Source organism: Motacilla alba, chromosome 9 (genome assembly GCF_015832195.1).
Source record: "Motacilla alba alba isolate MOTALB_02 chromosome 9, Motacilla_alba_V1.0_pri, whole genome shotgun sequence".
Taxonomy (NCBI): Eukaryota; Metazoa; Chordata; class Aves; order Passeriformes; family Motacillidae; genus Motacilla; species Motacilla alba.
The window spans coordinates 23,655,163-23,675,897 of NC_052024.1; the positions used below are offsets into that span (position 1 = coordinate 23,655,163).

General features: G+C 45.7%; 1 protein-coding gene across 2 annotated transcripts in view; it reads left to right on the forward strand.

Moving 5' to 3' along the window:
* The first annotated feature begins 4,021 nt into the window (after positions 1–4,021).
* Positions 4,022–20,735, forward strand: part of PPM1L (protein phosphatase, Mg2+/Mn2+ dependent 1L) — a 65,757-nt gene continuing 49,043 nt past the window's right edge. The window contains exon 1 of one of the 2 annotated variants that reach the window (XM_038145661.1): positions 4,022–6,588. In XM_038145661.1, coding sequence (XP_038001589.1) covers positions 6,190–6,588 — 399 coding nt within the window. In that variant the 5' untranslated portion in view covers positions 4,022–6,189. Of the gene's footprint in view, positions 6,589–6,945; positions 7,035–20,735 lie in introns of those variants that run through there. The other variant, XM_038145663.1, reaches the window with a different exon arrangement.

The window sequence follows — 20,735 nt, forward strand, 5'->3', positions numbered from 1 at the left end:
TTAGGAAGCAATGACTGATTCTGCCAGCCAGGAAAAGTGCAAATCCCTGCTCCTTATTTGTGGGGCATTACTCATGGATTGGGAATGGGCTGCTGGGAGCCAGAGCCCCGGGATGAGGAGCTGCTGGTGTCAGCAGCTGATCAGGTTGCTGCTTGTGTGTCCTCACCTCCCTTATTAAGTGGACTTGAGGTGATTTTCTCTCCACATCCCAGGTTTCTTGGTTGTTCTGGAGAATCCCAGCTCTCCACAGTGACCAGAACTGATAATAAGGCAAAAAAATCATGAGGCACAGCATTAACAGTGGACTCACAACACAACAAGAAGCTTTCCCCACGTATTTTAAAGTTTCATTTACTTGGCAGAGCTGCTCTCCTGACTTCCAATTTGAGCGGGAAGGTCAGCACAGAACAATGTTTTTGGAGAAGTCACGAGCTATAAATAAATCCCTTCAGCCAGCAGATAAACAGCAGAGGGATCCGTAGAATTACATCCCAGCCTTTCCACTGCTCCTCCTTTTTCTGCTCTTTTCCACTGGCAGCTGAAGGAGCTGCCAGTCATTCCCCCCTTCCCAAACAGAAACTGGGAATGTGGCACATTCTGGGAGCTGGGAATGCTGAAAGCACTGAAGCAGGCAGAGGGGAAAAGTGGATTTAGGATCATCTTGCTCCCACCAGCTTTTTCCACGTGCAGAAAGGAGCTGGAAGCAGCAGCAGGGAAGCCCACAGATGTTTGAAGCTCATTCCCACATCTGGTGGCAGCTTCTGGTGCCTCAGGAGACCAAGGAGTGATGTGGGAATTGGAAATTCAAGCAAAGTCATAAAATTAAACGGCAGTCAGACGATTTCCCCCGTTCAATCCCAGCTCCAGTGCAGCAAATCTGCACCCTGAGGAAGCAGATGGTGCTGTGGATGGAGATCTCACCACGTGGGGAGGAGGAGAGACACTTCTGACAGCTGAAGGCTCCAGCCCAGGCAGCTATTTTGGGCCAAAGCACGCCATTCCCATCACCAGCCCAACACATTGCCCAGGAGAAGCCATTATACTGGTGCCTCAGGTTTCAGCTTTTCTATGTTTCAGGTTCTGTGCTGCTTTAGTGAGGAGTTCTGAGCTCCTCTTTAGGGGATGCTGAGCTCTCTGCACAGAGCAGGGAGACAAAACAATTCCTGCTCCAGCTGGGCACCAAGGACAAATGATCCAAAGCTCAGCCCAGGAGCACAAACAGCGTGGGCTGCAGAGAGAAAAACAAGCAGGGTGGGAGTGCCTGGGCTAAAGCTGGAACGGGACAATGAACTGCAAGGTGCAAATGGAGCAGAGCTGAGCCAAGGCAGAGACCCCGGGAGCGCTCGTGCATTTTGGGACCATTTGGGTTCCTCTTGGGGGCAGCCCTGGCTGGGCTCTTGTGCCCATTCATCTGCCTTGCCTGAGGAAATCTAAATTAAGCTGGCTTATCTCAATCCTGCCTCAGAAGGCTCCACTTTTTGGGTTTTATGAAGAATTTGGTCGAGGCAAGGCGTCAGGGCTGGAATGAACCTCTGGAACAGCCAAGGCACCGAGTGAAATCTGGATTTTACACTCTGCACTCAGCTGAGGGCACAGCTAATTTTAGTCTTAGAGAAGTCACCAAAAAAGGCACATGTAACTTCAGCTCCCCTCTCACCTCAGCTTTGGGACAAGCCTGGCCTAAGGATTTAATCCTGAATTTAAGCCTGTCATGTTCTGCATCCAGAAGTGTCTCAGAGTGAAAATGTGAGGCATTCAAATGTATAAATCAATTTTGCAGCCCTTTGCTTAATGCAAATTAAACAATCTGCACCACAGACACGAAACAGCTGCTAAACAGAGTAAAAATTAATGAAGAAGAAAATGAAGATTGCTTTGCTGCTGCTTTTTATCAAATTGTGCCCAGATCTGAGGAAGGTTTGTGAGATCGCTGCCAGTTTGCAGAGCCATTCCAGATTGCTGAGTTCCTATTTCCATTTTCCTGGTGTGTCCTGGAGTTCTCTGGGAAAGTGGGGAGTTTGTGAGGCATTAATTCCCCAGCAATACTCCACAAACACTCCCTGGGGTCTGCACTCTGCAGTGGTGCTGCTGGTTAAACCAAAGATCACTTCAGGGAGCAGCTCTGGGTGCCTGGAGCATTTTCAGCTTTACCTGCTGGGTGTTCTGGTGGTTCCTTGGTCATTTCCCAGTTTTCAGGGAGTTCACACCTGGAAAATGACTGGGAAAATCTGTTTGGAATCATCTCTGTCTCCCAAAATATGTCATGCCCTGGAGAGGTGGACTCCAAATCAATATTTTGGGGATTGTGCTGCCACCAAGCAAAGACTCCCAGTGACCTCAGTGGCCAAATTTTTGTGGCAATTCCAGAATTGGGGTAATTCGAGGCTCTGCAAGTTGGCAAAGCCCAGAATTTTATTCTGAAATACATCCCAGCTTGAACTTCTCCAAGAAATTAACATTAGTATCTTTCCTTGATGTATCACTGGGTAGTTTGGTTCTGATATTCAAAGTGAGTAAGGAGATGTAAAGGGTAATGAGCAACATCCCATAGTTTACTTGGGAAACAAGACAGGCTTTTGATTTCTTAAGATAATGTTTATTTCAGGTATAATTTACATCCTATAAAATGAAAATTTTATATTTAAAATGAAAATTCTACATTTGTAATCAAGAATTATATCCCCTGAGTAAGGCAGGTGTGGGATTTCCACCCCAGGCACCTGCAGGTATTTAACCAGGATGTCTTCATATTTATAATTGATATATAAAAATTTCACTGCTAAGTTATAGATAATAATCTCACGATAGTGAAATATATATATTTCATTGTATATATTATGTATGTTTAATTGTATTAATTATATATTAATATATAATATAAAATATACTAATATTATATTACATTATAATCTATTCTATTTTAATATATTATATATAACTATAATTATAAATAAATTATATATTATATATTATATAATATATAATATATAATATATATATTATATATAATATTATAATTATATTATATTATATTATATATAATAATTTCACACACTGCCCTGTGTTTTGGTGCACACCATTCCACGGCAGAATAATGTGTTTAATAAAAGATTTTTTTAAAAGATCTTTTATTTTTTTTTATATATTTAAATTAAATATATTTAAATTTTTTTAATATATTTGTAAAAGATATTAAAACATCAGTCAGAATCTCCCTGTGCCTCTCCTTCCCACTGACACCGAGGTCACTCAATGGCACCAGGAAATAAATTAAAAAATCAGATTTTACACGTGAAGATGTCCTGGGATTGAGAATGCTGGAAAATAGAAAGGAGCAACTTGTGTGGAAATTTGCTGTTTGCATTTCCCATCTGCAAATGTTCCTCTTCAGGGGAGATGCAGAACAGAACTGCTGGGATGAGATTTCTCAGGGGGAGGCAGAGTTTCCCTGCAACTCCTGGTGTTTGCTGCGAGGTAAGGTCCTGGCAATGATCTCAGGAAATGTCCTTTCTATCAGCAGAGATGAAAGCACTGTCAGGAGAGCTCAGCCCCATTTGCTGTCATCCCAACTGATGCACAGAGCAGCTTCTGGCATGGCCACCGAGTTATTCCTCTGGAGAGCTGGGCCATGTCACCCTGAATATCCTCAAATCCATTTTTACACCGGTCTGGAAAGAAAAGCACAACATTTCTCTTACTGCATTGCAGTCCTGACATGAAAAACTCCACTTGTACAGTTGTTATTGTTGGTGCTGAATTTTCTATTCTATTCTATTCTGAGATTTTGTGTCTCAGCAGAGGAAAAGGGAGGTGAATCCACAGGTTTTGGGGAATATTTTGCTTTCATATTTTCCAGGACTTCAAAGAGCCGCATAATTTTGCACATCTGATTTCTGCCAATAGAAATATTTGAACCTGAACATCCAGAGAAAACCTTTTCACTGGGCAGCAGAATTCAGCAAACAGCAACAGTCCCTAAATTTTAGCATCCCAGAGAAACTACAGAACAGATGCCCTACAGATTTTGGGGGTATTTTTACGAGGAAATCTCCATGGAATTAAATGTTTCTTGTAATGATTTTTGGTGACCCACCAGTGTTGTGTCCTCACTGCTCATCCCCAGGGTGAAATAATGGTAAATTCAATTTGCAGCTACAGGAGATTTAAGAGTTTTTCACCGTTCCTATTTTTATTTAAGTTATGCTGGTGAGTACATTCACAAAATGAGGCTTCTTCCAACCAGAACTATTCAATTTTATTTAATACAAACAACAAGTGACAATGATAAAAACGCTGGTATTATTCAGGCTAGCAAATAGTAAGAGCTCCTCCAATATCTCACTCTCTATTTTCCTTCTGGGTACCACAAAAATTGCCTAGAAAAGCTGAATACTGCTTTGGGAAGATTGGGAAAATAATTCCAAGTTTATTCTGTTTATAACCCACATCTCCCGTGTGCTGGAGCGCTGAACAGACAATGAATTCCCGTTTGCAGGATCAGATTATTTGGTTCTCTAGCCAAAATATAAAAACAATTGATGCCCTGATGCTTCCACGCTACGGCGAGCAGGAGGAGGAGCTGTTGAGCAAGGAATGCTTTTCCCGGTTTTCCAAGAGGATAATTCTGCAGTTTATTCACAAACCTGGCTCAGAAATCACTTCTCATTCCTCTCACAAGTGACCAAAACCCACAATTAAACAGCAGCTGTTACCCCCAATATTGGTGAGGTTTTATTGCTGATTTTTAAAATAATCTCTGGGTGCTGAAGTTCTGCCTCTCCCCTGGGAAGAGTAGAATGAGCTCTGAAATTGGGATTTTTTTGTCTCCAGTCACTGAGCTGGCTCAATCTTTGCATTTTTATCTTCTTGTTTTCTTTGTGTTAGGGTTGGGATTCAAGTGTTTGAGACAGCATTTGGAGTTTGGACTTGGATGTTTGTTATTTCTTATCTAAATTACAGTTTTATAGGTTGTGAGTTCTGTAGTATTTTATTAATAAGTTAGGTCTTTTAAGGTTAAACTGTCGAATTAAGAAATCACACAAATTTTTTCCAACAAAATGCTACCTTGGCAAGCTCTACTCTCGGTTTAATAATTGACAAAATCCCGGTTTGTTTCCGTTTTGACTGCGAGCTTGTGAAAGGAACTGGGGAACACGCGAGGGTCAATTCCATCCTTTAGAGGAATCCCAGGATGGTCTGTGTTGGAAGGGACTTAACCGGCGTCTCATCCTACGGGCAGGGACACATCCCGCTGTCGCAGGTTGCTCCAACAACCAAATAACTTTGATTAAATCATTTTAATTACACTTTGATTGAATAATTGTAATTCCAGGCTGCAGCTCCTTTATCCCATCCCTGGGATAAAAACATTCCTGGGATAAAAAACATCAGTCCAAGAACTTAGGAAAAAGCTTTGGACTGCCCGTAAATATGTGCAAAATATTAAATACTCAGCCTTGCTGAAGATTTTGGGGCTCTTTTCTCTGTTTTTCTAATATCTGTTATTCAGGGAGTAGTCCAATTCAAAAACCTCTCTAGATGTAAAGAAGTACCAGAACTTTGATTGCACTTTGATTAAATAATTTTGATTTTTTTTTTAATTTAAAAAAAAATTGATTTCCATTTAAATCGCTTCGATTAAATAATTTTTTCCTTCCCCGGCCGCTCCCAGCCTACAACTCCCAGCATGCCGCACACTCCGCCCGCACCGGCGCGCTCCCGCGGGGGCTGCCGGGATTTGTAGTTCAGCGGCGCGGCGGGGGCGGCGGCCGGGACGCTCCGCCCGGGTGGAAGGAGGGCGGGCCGGCGGCGGGCGCGGGGGGCACGGGACGCAGGTACCGCGGGCGGCCCTGGCAGCCACCTCCCGGGCCGAGCCGAGCCGAGCCGAGCCGAGCCGAGCCGCGGCGGGCAGCGGCGTTCAGGAGGCACCCGGCGGCGCAGCGCTCGGCGCATCCATCGGCGGGCCCGCGCCCCCGCGGCACGGACGGGGCGCCGCGGGGCCGGGGCGCGGCCGCCGGCAGCAGCGGGAGCGGAGCCGCAGCGAGGGAGCGGAGCGGAGCGGAACGGAGCGGAGCGGAACGGAGCGCGGGGCTCGGCGCTGCCCGGCCGGCCGAGCATGCACTGAGCGAGCGGCCCCGGGCTCGGAGCCGCCCCGCTGCATGGTGTGGGGAGACACGGTCGCGATAATAAATGATAGAGGATACAATGACTTTGCTGTCTCTGCTGGGTCGGATCATGCGTTACTTCTTGCTCAGACCGGAGACCCTGTTCTTGCTGTGCATCAGCCTGGCCCTGTGGAGTTATTTCTTCCACACGGATGAGGTGAAAACCATTGTTAAGTCCAGCAGGGATGCGGTGAAGATGGTGAAGGGCAAGGTGGCCGAGATCATGCAGAATGACAGGCTCGGGGGTTTAGACGTGCTGGACGCTGAGTTCTCCAAGACCTGGGAGTTCAAGAGCCACAACGTGGCTGTCTACTCCATCCAAGGCCGCAGGGATCACATGGAGGACAGGTTCGAAGTAATCACCGACCTGGTGAACAAGACTCACCCCTCCATCTTCGGGATATTTGATGGGCACGGAGGAGAGGCAAGTGCTCAGCTGGAAAAAAACAATAATTCAACAACACCAAAAAAAAGGGGGGTGCGGGAGGGAGGATGGTCCAAGGCGAGGCGTGGATGTGTTCTCACCCACCAGGTTTGTGTGGTTGTCTTGTACATTGTGGGGAGGGGATTTCCTCGCTTTTTGGAGGGGGGTGGATGTCAGTAAAAAAGGGCTGTGTAATCCTTCCCTTTATCCCTCCTTACCCCTTCCGCGCTCAGCACGGCACAAATGTGTCTCTACCCCTTTGCCCTTTGCAGTAGTAGAGGTTTAATTGAAGGAAGGGCTGCTGGAGGTGGCTCTGACGTGCGTGGAATAACGATGATGAGCACAAACTCCCCGGAGTCATCTTTTGTTACAGCCAAGTGTGGTGTGATGTGATTTTGGCAGCGAGCTGGCTTCTCCCCCGGACAGAGCCGGGCTCATCGGCAGAGGTGAAACAGGAGCGCTGCTGGGGGATGCTGAAGTGTGTGTGTGTGTTTAAAATGTGCTTTGGGTAATTCCCTGTCCAGGGAGCCGGGCACGAGCGCGGTGTTTGGGAATTGTGTGGAGTTTTTTGTCGTTAAAAGCCCTGGTGGGAAGGCAGCAAAGCTGGCATTGTGGCGCTCGGCGCTGGGCCACTCGCCGCGTTCTCGGGCAGGCTGACCATCGGGGTATTCCGTGGGTTACGGATAACAAATGTTGGAACTGCAGCTTCCTCTGCCTTTAGGATGTGGTGCTGCCACGCAGCTTTTGGTGTGGCACAAGGCACGCGTTTCGTAACCGTGGGCAAGGACGAGGAGTTTGTCCTTGTGTGGCAAAGCAGCTCCAGCCGGGTGTGAGGGAACCTGCTGGGGTGATGGGAAGAAAGGTTGGGAATTTTCTGGGAGAGAGGGTGTTCCTCCAGCTGCTCCCCCAGATCCAAGAGTCCAAATCCTTCCTGGAAGAGCTCTGGCAGTGCCCAGACACTCACGGGGCACAGGGGTGGCAGCTGCTGCCCTGCTAAACCTGGAAGGGCTCCTGGAAAATCCAGGCCCTGGGCTCGGCATTGGGAACCGCTGCCAGCCTTGGGAAGGGACCTGGGCTGTCCTCACAGTGTCAGCTGTTTGACCCCCTTTAAATTAACGCAAACTCTTTGGATATTGAGGATTGTCAGCTCTTTGGCCCCCTTTAAATTAGCGCAAACTCTTTGGATATTGAGGATTATCGGCTTCATAAAAAATGCTGAGCTCTGTTTTGGGGTATTCTGTCTGATTTCAGGTGGGGCACAGCAGCGCCAGCTCCTCCTGGCGTTCTTGGGCCAGTTCGCTGTGCCCAGGCATTGGAGGAACATGGGTGGAATTGTCCCTGGAACACGGGTGGCAATGTCTGTAGAACATGGGTGGAATTGTCCCTGGAATACGGGTGGCAGTGTCCGTGGAACATGGGTGGAATTGTCCCTGGAACACGGGTGGCAATGTCTGTAGAACATGGGTGGAATTGTCCCTGGAATACGGGTGGCAGTGTTCGTGGAACATGGGTGGAATTGTCCCTGGAACACGGGTGGAATTGTCCATGGAACACGGGTGGAATTGTCCATGGAACACAGGTGGAATTGTCCCTGGAGCACGGGTCGAATTGTCCGTGAAACAGGGGTGGCAATGTCTGTGGAACACGGGTGGAATTGTCTGTGGAACACGGGTGGCAATGTCCATGTAACACGGGTGGCAGTGTCCCTGGAACACGGGTGGAATTGTCCATGGAACACGGGTGGAATTGTCTGTGGAACACGGGTGGCAATGTCCATGTAACATGGGTGGCAGTGTCCGTGGAACACGGGTGGCAATGTCAGTGGAACATGGGTGGAATTGTCCGTGGAACACGGGTGGAATTGTCCATGAAACATGGGTGGCAGTGTCCCTGGAACACGGGTGGCAGTGTCCCTGTAACACGGGTGGCAGTGTCCATGTGTCCCAAAGCATTCCCAGCTTTTCCCGGCAGAGCAGGAGCCCTGAGCCGTTCCCTGGGGCCATCTGGCTCTTTTGTGCCCGGGAGGGAAGGTGCCGGGGCTCTGCCTTTGTGTGAGCTGAGTTTCCTTGTGGGAACCGAGCAGCCCAAACAATTGGGGAAGGATCTGAGTGGTGTTTTTAAACAGAGCGCTCCGAGGCTGTGGGATCCGGGGTGAAAGGGGGATCTGATTTCTTTCATTAATTCTGTAGCTTGCCCTGCACGAGATGGCAAGCTGAGGGTATTGAATAACCCCCAACTAACACAGGGAATGTTGGCATTTAGCTCATGTGCCCCGTGGATATTGCCCGCTTTGTTGGGCATCTTGAAATTCCATCCATGGCATGCATTAATGCTGGATCCGTGGAAAACTCATTGGCCTTTTGTATTCTGCTTCCTCAGAACTTGCTCTGATGGATTCAGTGGCAAAGTACAGGGAGGTTTTTAATTTTGAAAGGTTCAGCAGAACTCTCCACAGATCTTTCTAAATTTAGTGGTTTATAAATGTATCCGTCTCGCATCTGTTATTCATAATGGAATCCTAAGTGTTCTTCATGGCCTTTACTCCTACAAAAATAAGTTGAGCACCTAATTAGTTTCAAGTTTTAAATTTTAGGCATAACTGTTCAGAAGAACATGAACTGTTTGCTGTGCATACAGCAAAATAAAAAAGAAATAATGAGGAACGGGTTTTATTCTAAGCAGGTTTTGTAATTTTGAGTAGAAAACAAGAGAGAAGAAATAAAAATTTATGCTCTTATTTAATCCCTGGTACATAATACTACATTTTATGTCTCTATTTGAATGGGGGGGTTGTATGTCTTAATTTATTTTAATTTTTTTAAAACATCAAATACTCTGTGAAGCACTTCATCTACGCACGTAGCAAAGCCTTTGTGAAGGTTAAATTTTCCATATGGGCTCCCATTAAATTTCTTTATGTATATTTAAAGAATAAAGAATAGCTGATCCCTGGGGTTACGTGTGAAACAAACTGTTCTGTATGGGGAGAAATTTGTTTTTCCAAACAGCCAATACCAGAAATGAGGTGCCAGATTAATTATTTCCAGCTATATGCAAGGGAGCCTGTCTCCATTAATTACTTCCTGCCATATCCCATTGAAGTGGAAGGATGGAGGAGCATGATTCAAGCAGCTCCAATTACTGTGCACTGCTAATTTATGAAGATTTCTGAGCTTTCATATCACCGACATTTTGCATAAATTCTACTTTTCTCTTACGTCATTTCCTCTTCCAGCTTCCAGTTCCAGCCTGGATAGGTTGGCAGACATTGCTTTGGATTTTGTGGGTGGCTTGAGAAGGGAGTAAGCAAAAATAATTATTAATGCTCTGGTTTGCTGCAGCAACTTCTGAAAGGCAGGAATATTTCATAGAGAAAATTACATGTGGGGTGTGTAGTGCAATCTTTTATTAAAGGTCAGTTTCTTGGAGAAACTTCTTTTATTAAATGTTAGTTTCTTGGAGATATAATGGTAATAATAATGGCAATGATGATGATAATAATAATAACAACAACGACAATAATAATGGTGCTGCAGAGCAGGTAGAGGTCAAAGACCTTTCTAGATCTTCCTTTCATCTTTCTAGGTTTAGAAAGACTAAAGAAAAGTTGCTGCCTCTTGTCTCACTGAATGACTTTGGCCAAAGGATCATCCTTCAAGGTGACTGAACTTACAAAAGAAAAATGTTTCTGTTCTCTCATCAGCTTCTTTTTAAGGTTTAAAAATGGCTTGAGTGCTTTATTTTCCTTGCCCTTTTTCCTTCATTTAGGAATTTTGGGGCTGTCCAGGCTGGAAGATGGGGCAGTGTCAAACTGCACAAATGACCAAATAACAAATGATGAGCTGGAAAGCTGAGCAGAGGAAAGGCTGGCTGCTTAATGAGAACGATTTCCCTATTTTAACTACCATTTACTCTCAAATATTTAAGGTTTAAGCACACAGTTTAATGAGATCTCAGCATTAGACAAGGGCAAAATAGCTCAGCTCCCATCTGCAGTTTTATAGTTATGGCTTTGCTGTAAATCACTGGGTTTTTCCTAACCCTGTGGGGTGAAGGTTTTAAAAATAATTATGGTAATAGATAGTACCTTCCCCTGCCTGGGCTTGTTTGCAGTTGTAAACGGATGTGGGAAATTACAGCTCAGTAACTGTCTCATAAAAAAATGTCTTTTTTTTATTTCCCTCCACCTCCCGAACGGGGACATGGCAAGACTTGTCCCTCATGATGTGTAGCTGTGGGTAAGAGCTTTTTCTGCCTGGAATAATTGGGTTCTGGAGCTGCTGAGCCGGTGTTTTAGGATGGAAAATGCCCCTTTTTATTTTTATTTTTTATTGCCAGCGCAGGGAAAGGCTGGGGAGCTGGAATGGGGAAGGAGAGAACGATGAGGAAGTGGCTCCGTGGGGCTCAGGACCTTCATATCAGCAGCACCAAGTGCTGGCAGAAGTCTCTGGTTACTGATTAACTCAGAAAGACACAAAAAAAAAAGGAAAAAAAGGGAAAGGTCAGAAGATAATGGTGGAGAGTCCTGAGGAGCCTCGTGTGAGGCTGTGGAAAGGGGAATGCTGAGGTGAGGCCTGGAGGAGAGGGCACTGTGCCAGCCGTGTTGGAATAAACCTGCTGTGCATTCCAGTCCAGCTCTCTGATCCTGACAGCAGAAGGTGTTTGTGCTGTGCTGAAAGGAGAGAAAGCTGCCAATTGCACAATTTTAGTTCATTTTTTGGTGTTTTTTTAATCTGCTAATTCTCATTCCAGCCCCATCTCTGTGATGTTGAGCTACTTAAGCAATCTCAGCAATGAAAATTTATCTATCAGGCTTTTGAGTCAAGGCCGTTCAGGATTGATGGCTTGGGATTTTATAAAAGGTAGGAATAAATCAAACAAAGGCTTTGGAGTTTCTCTGGATGTTACAGCCCAGTTGTAAGGAGAAGTCCTTGAGGGTTTGCAGCTTTTAAACAGAAACTGCCAGCATGGTTTTCCTTTTATAGTGATTTCCTTTGGTTTCTAATCCAGAATCCACTGCCATGTGCCCAAATGTTTGAACAAATATTTACATAGGTGAGGTCATGTTGATGGGCAAGTCCCAAATCTGCTTATGAATTCCCCTCCAGTGGCCTAAAACACAAGTCAAGAATGATCTACAGGAACATTCCTGTCATTTTGTTCAGTTTATCTAAGTTTTATTTTTGCGTATCATGCTCCAGGATTATGATTTTCAGCCTGCAACACCATGCTGATTCGATTCAGGGTTAAACTCTATGTTCATACGCTGTACAAAAATTGATTAAAATGCTGTAAAAAGCTGTAATTGGAAGGAGGAACTTTAATTGCTGCCATTGAGGGCTGTATCATTGGGTGTAGGATTGAGCCTTTTTTCAATTTTGATAAAAATCAAGAAGTCAATTAATTTTTAATGTGTTTTGCCAGCTTTGTTTTAATCGGTGTTTCCCTGTCTGGGCTCTCAGGCTGCCAACAGATTGCCACTGGTTTAATGAAATCAATTTTGATTATGAGATGCTTTCAGATTATGGAAGTCATTGAAGTTTTCCCCATGAACTTGAGGATCTCAAGTCTTCTCCACAGGACGTGTTCCTGTTGGGAATTGCTGTTCATGGGGAGGAAACAATCTTGGAGCAGTGGGATTTTAATCACTTCTGTTCCATAGCTCAGGAGTTTGGATATTTTTGTGTTTAATAGTGTGAGAGAAAAAAAAAATTCACGTCCTCCGTCATGTGGGTTAATTAAACCAGCAGATTGCTCTGCCTCCAATGTGGTGTTTCCAGCAGCTCTTTTGGAGCACAGTAGGATTTCTCCTCCCTCCCTTTTTGCTAGAAACCCAAATATTTACGGTGTAAATTGTGCCTTAAAACTGGGATTTGGCTTCTGGCAGTTTCACTCCTGAAACAATCTCCTGGCACGTGGTTGCTGTGTTTTGCTGCTGGCTGGTTTCTGCTGGTGGCTGCAGTTTCCTGCAGCAGTTTTGGCACTCTGGGGATGTCCCATGCTCGTGGCAGGATTCCCATGCGCTGCTTTTGGCACCTCTCAGTTTTTTCCTTCATTTTCTCAGGACTTTTCAGCCCTGCCCCTCTTCATCTGGGGTTTTGTTTCTTCCTCAGCACGCAGGTGTTGCCTGCTCTGAAGTGAAATTCCAGCTTTCCTCAGCCCCAGGAGCCTTTGGACACGTTGATCTGCTCAGAAATGAGCAGGATCGTGCTGTGAGATCAGCCAGGTTTTGGGATCCAGCCCTGGAAGTGTCCAAAGCCAGGGTTTGGAGCATCCTGGTCTACTGGGAGGTAGATAAGATGGGCTTTAGGGTCCCTTCCACCCCAAACCACTGTAGGAAAGGCAGTGCAGAGGTACCTGGCACTCGTTTTTCTCAGGTCTCAAGGTTCAGGTCTTGCTCTTCCCTCAGAGCACAGCACAGAAACACTGACAGATCTGGGAAAAGGAACAAAATGCTCGTGTGCTCCTCCTGCTTTGAATCTCTGCCCTTGCAGGGAGACTTCCCAAACCTAATTTAAGGGCAGCGGCTGCTCTAATTATGCACAGAAAGTCACACGGCTCTTGCTCCAATTTTTCACTGCAATCTTTGGTAAATTCTCCAAGTTCAAGTGAAGTCAGCACCCTCTGGGCCCTGCTGCACCCCCTGCTCTGTGCCCCCACAGACTCCTCACCCCCATTCCTCATCCCTGCTGGTCCTGTGGCCACACTTCTGTCCCTCATCCCACAAACCCTCAGGGAATGCTGTGTCCCAAGGAGCTGTGCCCATTCCAGCCCTCCTGGGATGTGCTTTAAAGCAGAGTTTGGAGCTCCAGCTTCCCTCTGGCTGCTCCTCCTGGAGCTCAGGTCCACCAGGTCCCAGCCCAGCTGGCCAGACCAGTTCCTCTGGCTCAGCCCCAGCCCAGGAGTTCTCCCATGCGGGAGAAGGTCATCAACATTTCATGACCCCATTTCTTTATGAGCCTGTAGAGTTTCACTTGGCCCAGAAGGTCAGGAAACAGCAAAGGCTACGGATAAGGCAATCCTAAAAGGAACTTTTCATCCTGACAAAAATGTCCATGCTGCATCTCCAGGCTGTTGTCATTTGTGTGTAAAATCAGGAGTTGTAACAAGCTGCAGATTTTTTTTCTCTCTCTCTTTTGGGCTGTTTTATCTGCTTTCACTCCTGTTTTTTAGCTGGTGTTTAACACTTCAATGTTAAACACTGGTGGTTTTATTAAAGCAGTTTAAAGCTCGTGCCAAAAGCAGGTTTCATTTCAAAGCAGCGTAGCTTTGAAAAAATGCAAATTTCATTACAGTTTACGAGAGAAGAAAGGTTTGCAGGCGCCAGAATACTGACAAATACTCAGGGTAAGTAAGACTGGTGAGAATGGTAAATTTTAGTTGAAATAACTGCTCGTTTATGCCGTGAAATTGATGTTTATATGGCAAATACAGCTTGGACCAGCTCAGGCCTGATCCAGGAAGGATCAAGGGAAATATTTTGGTCCTTCTAAAACCAGAAGTAACAGAAGGTTGTTGATAGGAGCAGGCTCTCAGGTCTGGAGTGGTTTGCCATCAAATAATGTGGGTGGAGGAGAAATCCACCTTTCTTTCTGCTCCTGTGGAAAAGCCACCCCAGAAAAGCAGCTGGTGGTGGATACGGTGAGCTGGATGGAGGGATGGAGGTGTTGGGTGAGGAACAGAGCGACAGGGGAGAGAGGGGTGAGAAAAGGGGATGGGGAGAGAGGGGTGAGAAACGGACAGGGGAAAGAGGGGTGAGAAACGGACAGGGGAAAGAGGGGTGAGAAAAGGGACAGGGGAAAGAGGGGTGAACAAAGGGGACGGGGGAAAGAGGGGTGAGAAAAGGGGATGAGGGAAAGAGGGGTGAGAAAAGGGGATGGGGAAAGAGGGGTGAGAAAAGGGGACAGGGGAAAGAGGGGTGAGAAAAGGGGACAGGGGAAAGAGGGGAAAGAGGGGTGAACAAAGGGGACGGGGGAAAGAGGGGTGAGAAAAGGGGACGGGGGAAAGAGGGGTGAGAAAAGGGGATGAGGGAAAGAGGGGTGAGAAAAGGGGATGAGGGAAAGAGGGGTGAGAAAAGGGGACGGGGGAAAGAGGGGTGAGAAAAGGGGATGAGGGAAAGAGGGGTGAGAAAAGGGGATGGGAAAGAGGGGTGAGCAGAGGGGATGGGGAAAGAGGGGTAAGAAAAGGGGATGGGGAAAGAGGGGTGAGCAAAGGGGATGGGGGGAAGGAGAGGTGAGAAAAGGGGATGGGGGGAGGGAGAGATGAGCAGAGTTGACAAAGAGAAGGAAGAAGGGATGAACAAAGTGGACAGAGGGAAGAGGGGTGAGCAGGGTGGACAAGGGGAAGGAGGGATGAGCAGAGCAGACAAGGGCAGGGAGGAAGGAGGGATGAGCAGAGTGGACAAAAGGAGGGTGGAATGAGCAAAGTGGGCAAAGGGAGGAAGGAGGGATGAGCAGCATGGATAAAGGGAAGGAAGGGTGAGCAGAGGGAAGGGAGGAAGGAGGGATGAGCAAAGAGGACAAGGGCAGGGAGGACGGAGTGTCATTCTTTGGGTTAAGGCCATCACCAAGCCCCGAGAGCAGCGTGGCAGCACAAAGGACTGTCCTGCTGCTCCTACAAACTGGCTGTGATGCTGGAACATCCCCTGCTCTCATCATCTGCGACCTTGTCTGCTGCCCAGCTGTGGGAGCAGCTGACATCTCCAGCCACACAATCACAGGCGTGTTTTCACTGCTAAGCCACACCACAGTTAGCCACGGCCCCTCGTGTGGGCAAACCTCAAAGCTCCCCTGGAGAAATGAGCACTTATTTGCATTTACTTTCAGCACCAAAATGTTATCCCTTGCAAATTTGCTCATTGTCATAAGTGTTGATAAAGCCTTTTATTTTTTTTCCTCCGAATTCCCTTCAGGGGTAAACATTTGATTTTATTCCGTTCTGTTATAATAGCTGAAGCTGTCATACAGCACTGCTTTCAATCAATATGCTTTTTAATGTAATAAATCTCTTTACTTTTTCATTCCCTTCCCGAAAGAAAACTGCTGGAGGGTGTGAAACATTTCTTCTGAGGGAAAGTGCGTGGCCCATAATACAGCTCTGTGCTGTGCCACTTCTTCAGACTTCATTTTAAATGGGAATGTGATTTATTTCCAGGTAATCTCTGCATGCACTGCATTTTCCCTGGAATGTGTGCTCCCTCCAGACAAACACTGAGGTATTGAAATATCTGATTGTGGTTGGCATGAAATAAAATCTCTGTCCAAAGCTGTGTGCTTCAGGAATGAAGTGTGGGAGTAGGAGGAAGGGGAGAAGGAACATGCTTGTCTCTTTAGTGTTCTTGATGTTTATACCCCTGAGCTTTCATCTGCTTTGCTGCTTTGCAGAGTGAATGTTTTTTTTCTGATTTTTATAGATTTTTTTTATTGCTCAAGTGGTTTTGGAGATGACTAAGACATTATGTAGGATGTAAAAGGTGCTTTTCTTGTTTTGGGTTTATTTTGAACATGGCATATATGTGATGTGGTTCCCGTGGTTGTATTTCTGCTGGGAAGCAGGGAAGTTGGGCAACAGTCTGGATAATCCCACCAAACAAAACTAATTGTTCGTTGGATATTTATTCCTAATTATCTGAAGTTTGGCTGTTCATTGTTGTGGGAGAAAAGGGGAAGCACAGCTGAAGTTTGGCCCTTTATTGGTGTGGAAGGAAAGGGAAATCCTGGCTGAAGGCTGATGAAAAAAGGGAAATCACATCTGAAGTTTGGCTCTTTGCTGGTGTGGAAGAAAAGGGGAATTAAACCAGGAGAAGGAGCAAAAAGCAATCTTCCGAGGAGAGAAGCAGCAGCCCTGGGAAGGAGACAATCCCAGTTCCCCAAAGTGGAGTTAACTCGGGGATGTGCACTTTGGTGGGAGATGCCAAACTGGTGGATCCATGCAACACCTGAGGGGCTGGATTTGTGTGAGGAGCTTCCTGGTCAGGATGATCCTGGTTCACCCTTGGTGCTGGATTTATTTTCGGTGATTCCTGGGTCAGGATGCTCCTGGTTTTCCCTCAGTGCTGGATTTGTTTAGGTCATTCCTGGGTCAGGATGCCCTTGGTTTAATTTGGTGCTGGATTTATTTTAGGTGATTCCTGGTCAAGATAATCCTGGTTTTCCCTCAGAACTGGATTTCTTTGATTCCTGGTCAGGATTATCCTGGTTTTATTTGCTGCTGGATTTATTTTAGGTGATTCCTGATCAGGATGATCCTGGTTTTATTTGCTGCTGGATGTGTTTTAGGTAATTCCTGGTCAGGATGCTCCTGGTTTTATTTGCTGCTGGATGTGTTTTAGGTAATTCCTGGTCAGGATGCTCCTGGTTTTATTTGCTGCTGGATGTGTTTTAGGTGATTCCTGGTCAGGATGCTCCTGGTTTCCCTCGGAGCTGGATTTGTTTTAGGCGACTCCTGGTCAGGATGCTCCTGGTTTTATTTGGTGCTGGATTTGTTTTAGGTGATTCCTGGCCAGGATTATCCTGGTTTTATTTGGTGCTGGATGTGTTTTAGGAGATTCCTGGTCAGGATGCTCCTGGTTTCCCTCGGAGCAGGCTGGGGGAAGCAGCCAGCCCCCCGTTTTGGCAGCGCTCCTTTGTGGCTCTCCAAGAAGCCCTTCCAGTGCTGTAACCCCGGGTGTTTTGGGCACTAAACTTTGCCCTCTTTGTTTCTGCCACATCTCAGCCTTGCTGGCACAAATTCCAGCCGCTGTTGCTCAGGACAGAGGGAACAGAGTGTGGAGCAGCTGCCTGCTCCATGGTGCCAGTGCCCCTTGGCACCGCGCAGCAGAGCGAGCCCCAGGCAGCCCCCATAAATGTGAATATAGAGCTGCTTCACCTGCAGAGAATTTGGGGTGACACGCCCTCATTTTCCTGAATGTTTGGTGCTGTCGTACAAAAACCATTCCTGGAGTCTGACGTTCCAAAAAGCCTCGGGACTGCAGTCACAGGGGTGGTTTGGGAAGTGAAGCAGTGATGGAATTCTCAGAGGACGAGCGTTGCATGAAAGATTTGTAATCCTTGGCAATTAGGAAATTGTTGCTGAGGTTAATGGGGATATTATTTTTAACTTTGAGGGCAGGAGTAATCTCCTGCCTCCGGGATAGAATTATTTCAATCAGTGCTTTAAATAAGCACTTTCTGTGATGGTTTAAATGACAAACACTTAAATCATCAACCTGAATTCTTTTTTTAGCTGTTATGTACCCTGATATATTCCCATTATTTTTATTTTGCATTGAGGCAGAATGGTATTTACTACCAGTGTTTAGTTGTGTGAGGTTGGGGTTTTTTCCCTTTTTTTTTTTCTTTTTTGTGGATATCATAGCTGTAAATAAAAGCAGAATGAAAAGCTAAATAAGAAGCCAAATACTGTGATGAGATCAAGAACCTTCTCCTCAGACTCCATTTGTAGCTGGGATTAGAGACAGACAAGAATTGGAGATAATTCTGCTGAGGGTAACCACATCTTCAAAGAGGATGATGGCAAAATGATCAATTATTTTTTACAAACACACTTTTTTTCCCCTGCTTTTAGAAGAAACTCCTAGGAGCTGGTTACCACTTCAATAACTCTTTTTCTTCAACCTTCAGAGGCCAACACGTGCTGTTTACATCTGTAATTGTAATTAATTATCATATTAGGGTGATAGAGTATATTCTCAAGCTTTGAGAAATAAATGTTGTTCATAGCTTTATTTTTAAAGGAATTAAAAAAAATAAAAGACAGCAGCTTATTTGCCGTTTTGTGGTGTCTCACAGCTCTGGGCAGTAGCTGCCCACGGGCTCAGGCTGCAGCACTGCATGTGATGAGTAGGAAAATACTCCAGGTAAATTTAGGGAGTATCTTGGGATGTGTTGGAGCACTCCAGGCTTTTCAGCTGCCCGAGCTGGAGTTTGTATTCTGGAAACATTCACTCTTTCAGGTGTGATGCTTTTCAATATCTGAGGCCATTTGAACCCTCTGGAGTTAGTAAACATTTCAATTACATTTTTAAGATGATGGAGTATATTCTCAGGATTTGAGAAATACATTTTGTTTACAGTTTTAAACAACTTTTTTTTTTTTTTACTAAAAGCAACTTGTGTGCCTTTTTGTTTTGTATCACGAGGCTCAGGCTGCAGCGCTGCCTGTGATGAGTAGAAAAATACTCCAGATAAATTTAAGGAATCTCTTGGGATGTGTTGGAGCTCTCCAGGCTTTTAAGCTGCCCGAGCTGGAGTTGGTGTGTTCTGAAGTGTCCATGTAAACATTCTGCTGAGAGCTGGGCTGCAGACAGCCTCAGATGCCACAGCAGAAGGGCCAAGGAAAGAGCTTCCAGCTGCAGATTGGGAGGAGTTGTCTCAAGTGCAGCTTTTAAAAGCTTTTTTGGCACAGTGCTGTCCATCTTATTAAGGAAAAACCTGATGGGGAGGGAGGGTGGTGTGGATGAATAACAGGAGAGGCTGTAACCTCAAACCTATTACAGAAAAGATGTTTTTACTGGAATGTTTTGTTGCTGAGTTTCCCAGCACCTGCAATTGACAGGAGAGCTAAATACAATTCCAGTGGCAAACACCATGCAATTGAGACTTTTTTTTTTTTTAATACAAAAATTGAAAACTGTGGGGTTTTTTTCTGTCTCAGTGGCTTTAATTGACCTCCCTGGGCCTCTGCTTCAAAGTCTCTCAAAAGTGGGTCACAAAAACATGTTATACCTCTGTGAACAGGTGTTTCCAGCTCATTTTACAGGCTCAAATTTCTGCTTATGTCTCCTGGCTGCTCTCAAACAAGTCAGGAACACAACTGAAAATAGAAATTTGTGGCCCCTCTCTTGTTTTCTCCCACAGGCACCTGCTCTTTTTTTTTGGTGAGACTCCCCCTGTGTGCCTTCTGTTATTTAATGTGACACCAGCACTTTCCTGCTGGGCTTTGCAGGCCCCAGGTTCTTTTTTTTAATGGGATTATTAAGAAATTAATGGCCCCTAAGACAGGGCAGCAGCAATTCTCATTCCAGATTGTGGATCTGGCTGGTTTTCTCACACCAAAATGAGAAACCCTTGTTTGAACCTGGGCCAAACCCCGAGCTGTTGGGCATGGTTTAGGTGCATTTTGGTTTAAAGTAGTGGTTTTAGTTCAAAAAGTGATTTAAATAGCCAGGCAGGGGTGGGGAAACGGGGCTTTCTTTATCCCTGCCTTCCTCTTTTATTGCAGAATTTATGGCATTATGGGACACCACAAAAAGAGCTTGACTTCTTCATTTATCCGAAAATGAGCTGAAGGTCTCAGCAGCCCAAAGGGAGGCTTGAGGAAAGTTTAAAAAACAACAGTGAAACACGAAAAGTCTTTTCCTTTCTAGAGCTGTGGTGGTTTCAGGACCCAGAAGTGAGTTAACCCCAGAATTTCCAGCCCTTCTCTCTGAGAGCATCACCCTGTTCCTCAGGAAAAGGACTTGGTGCTCCCTCTCCTTCCATGCAGGCAGGATTTGAAAATTTGGAATCATTTTCCCTCTCTGGAGCAGCACAAAGGAGAATCTGCAAGAAATGAAAGCGTTGCCTTTGGCTGAAGGGCTGCAGCTGCTGCAGGGTGGGTTCCTGGGGCTGAACTCTTTCTTCTCTCTCATTTTCTCCTCTTGAGACTTCAAAACATGCCCTGGAAAAACTAAAAATCTCCTGGAAGCTTTTGATCCAGGAGCCCAACTCCTCAGAGGATGGGGATGTGGGCATGGGCAGTGTGCTCTGATTTAAATAAGGAAAAGAAAGTTAAATTAGGGAACATAACAGGGTTTATTCTTCTGATGAAAATGCCCCAGAAGATCGAGTCAAGTGGTTTTTTTGGTTTTCACTTTCAAAGTTACCTTAATAAAACATTTAAGGCCTCCTGATCTGTCTTGAATTAAAGTTGTGTGTTGCAAGAAAACTGCTCTTAGCAGTGAGGGGTGTTTCAAGGTGACCAGGGACGAGTTGGGAACGATAAAAAGAAATTAAATTAATTACCTTGTGGGTGAGGTTGCCTGTGTTTTATCCTCCCTCTGTACAGCCACGTGAGGAAAGGAAATCAAATGAAGAAAGCTGGACAGGATTTTATTACTGCCTAAAGCTTTCACAACTCCACACCACAGGAAAGAACCTACAGGCATT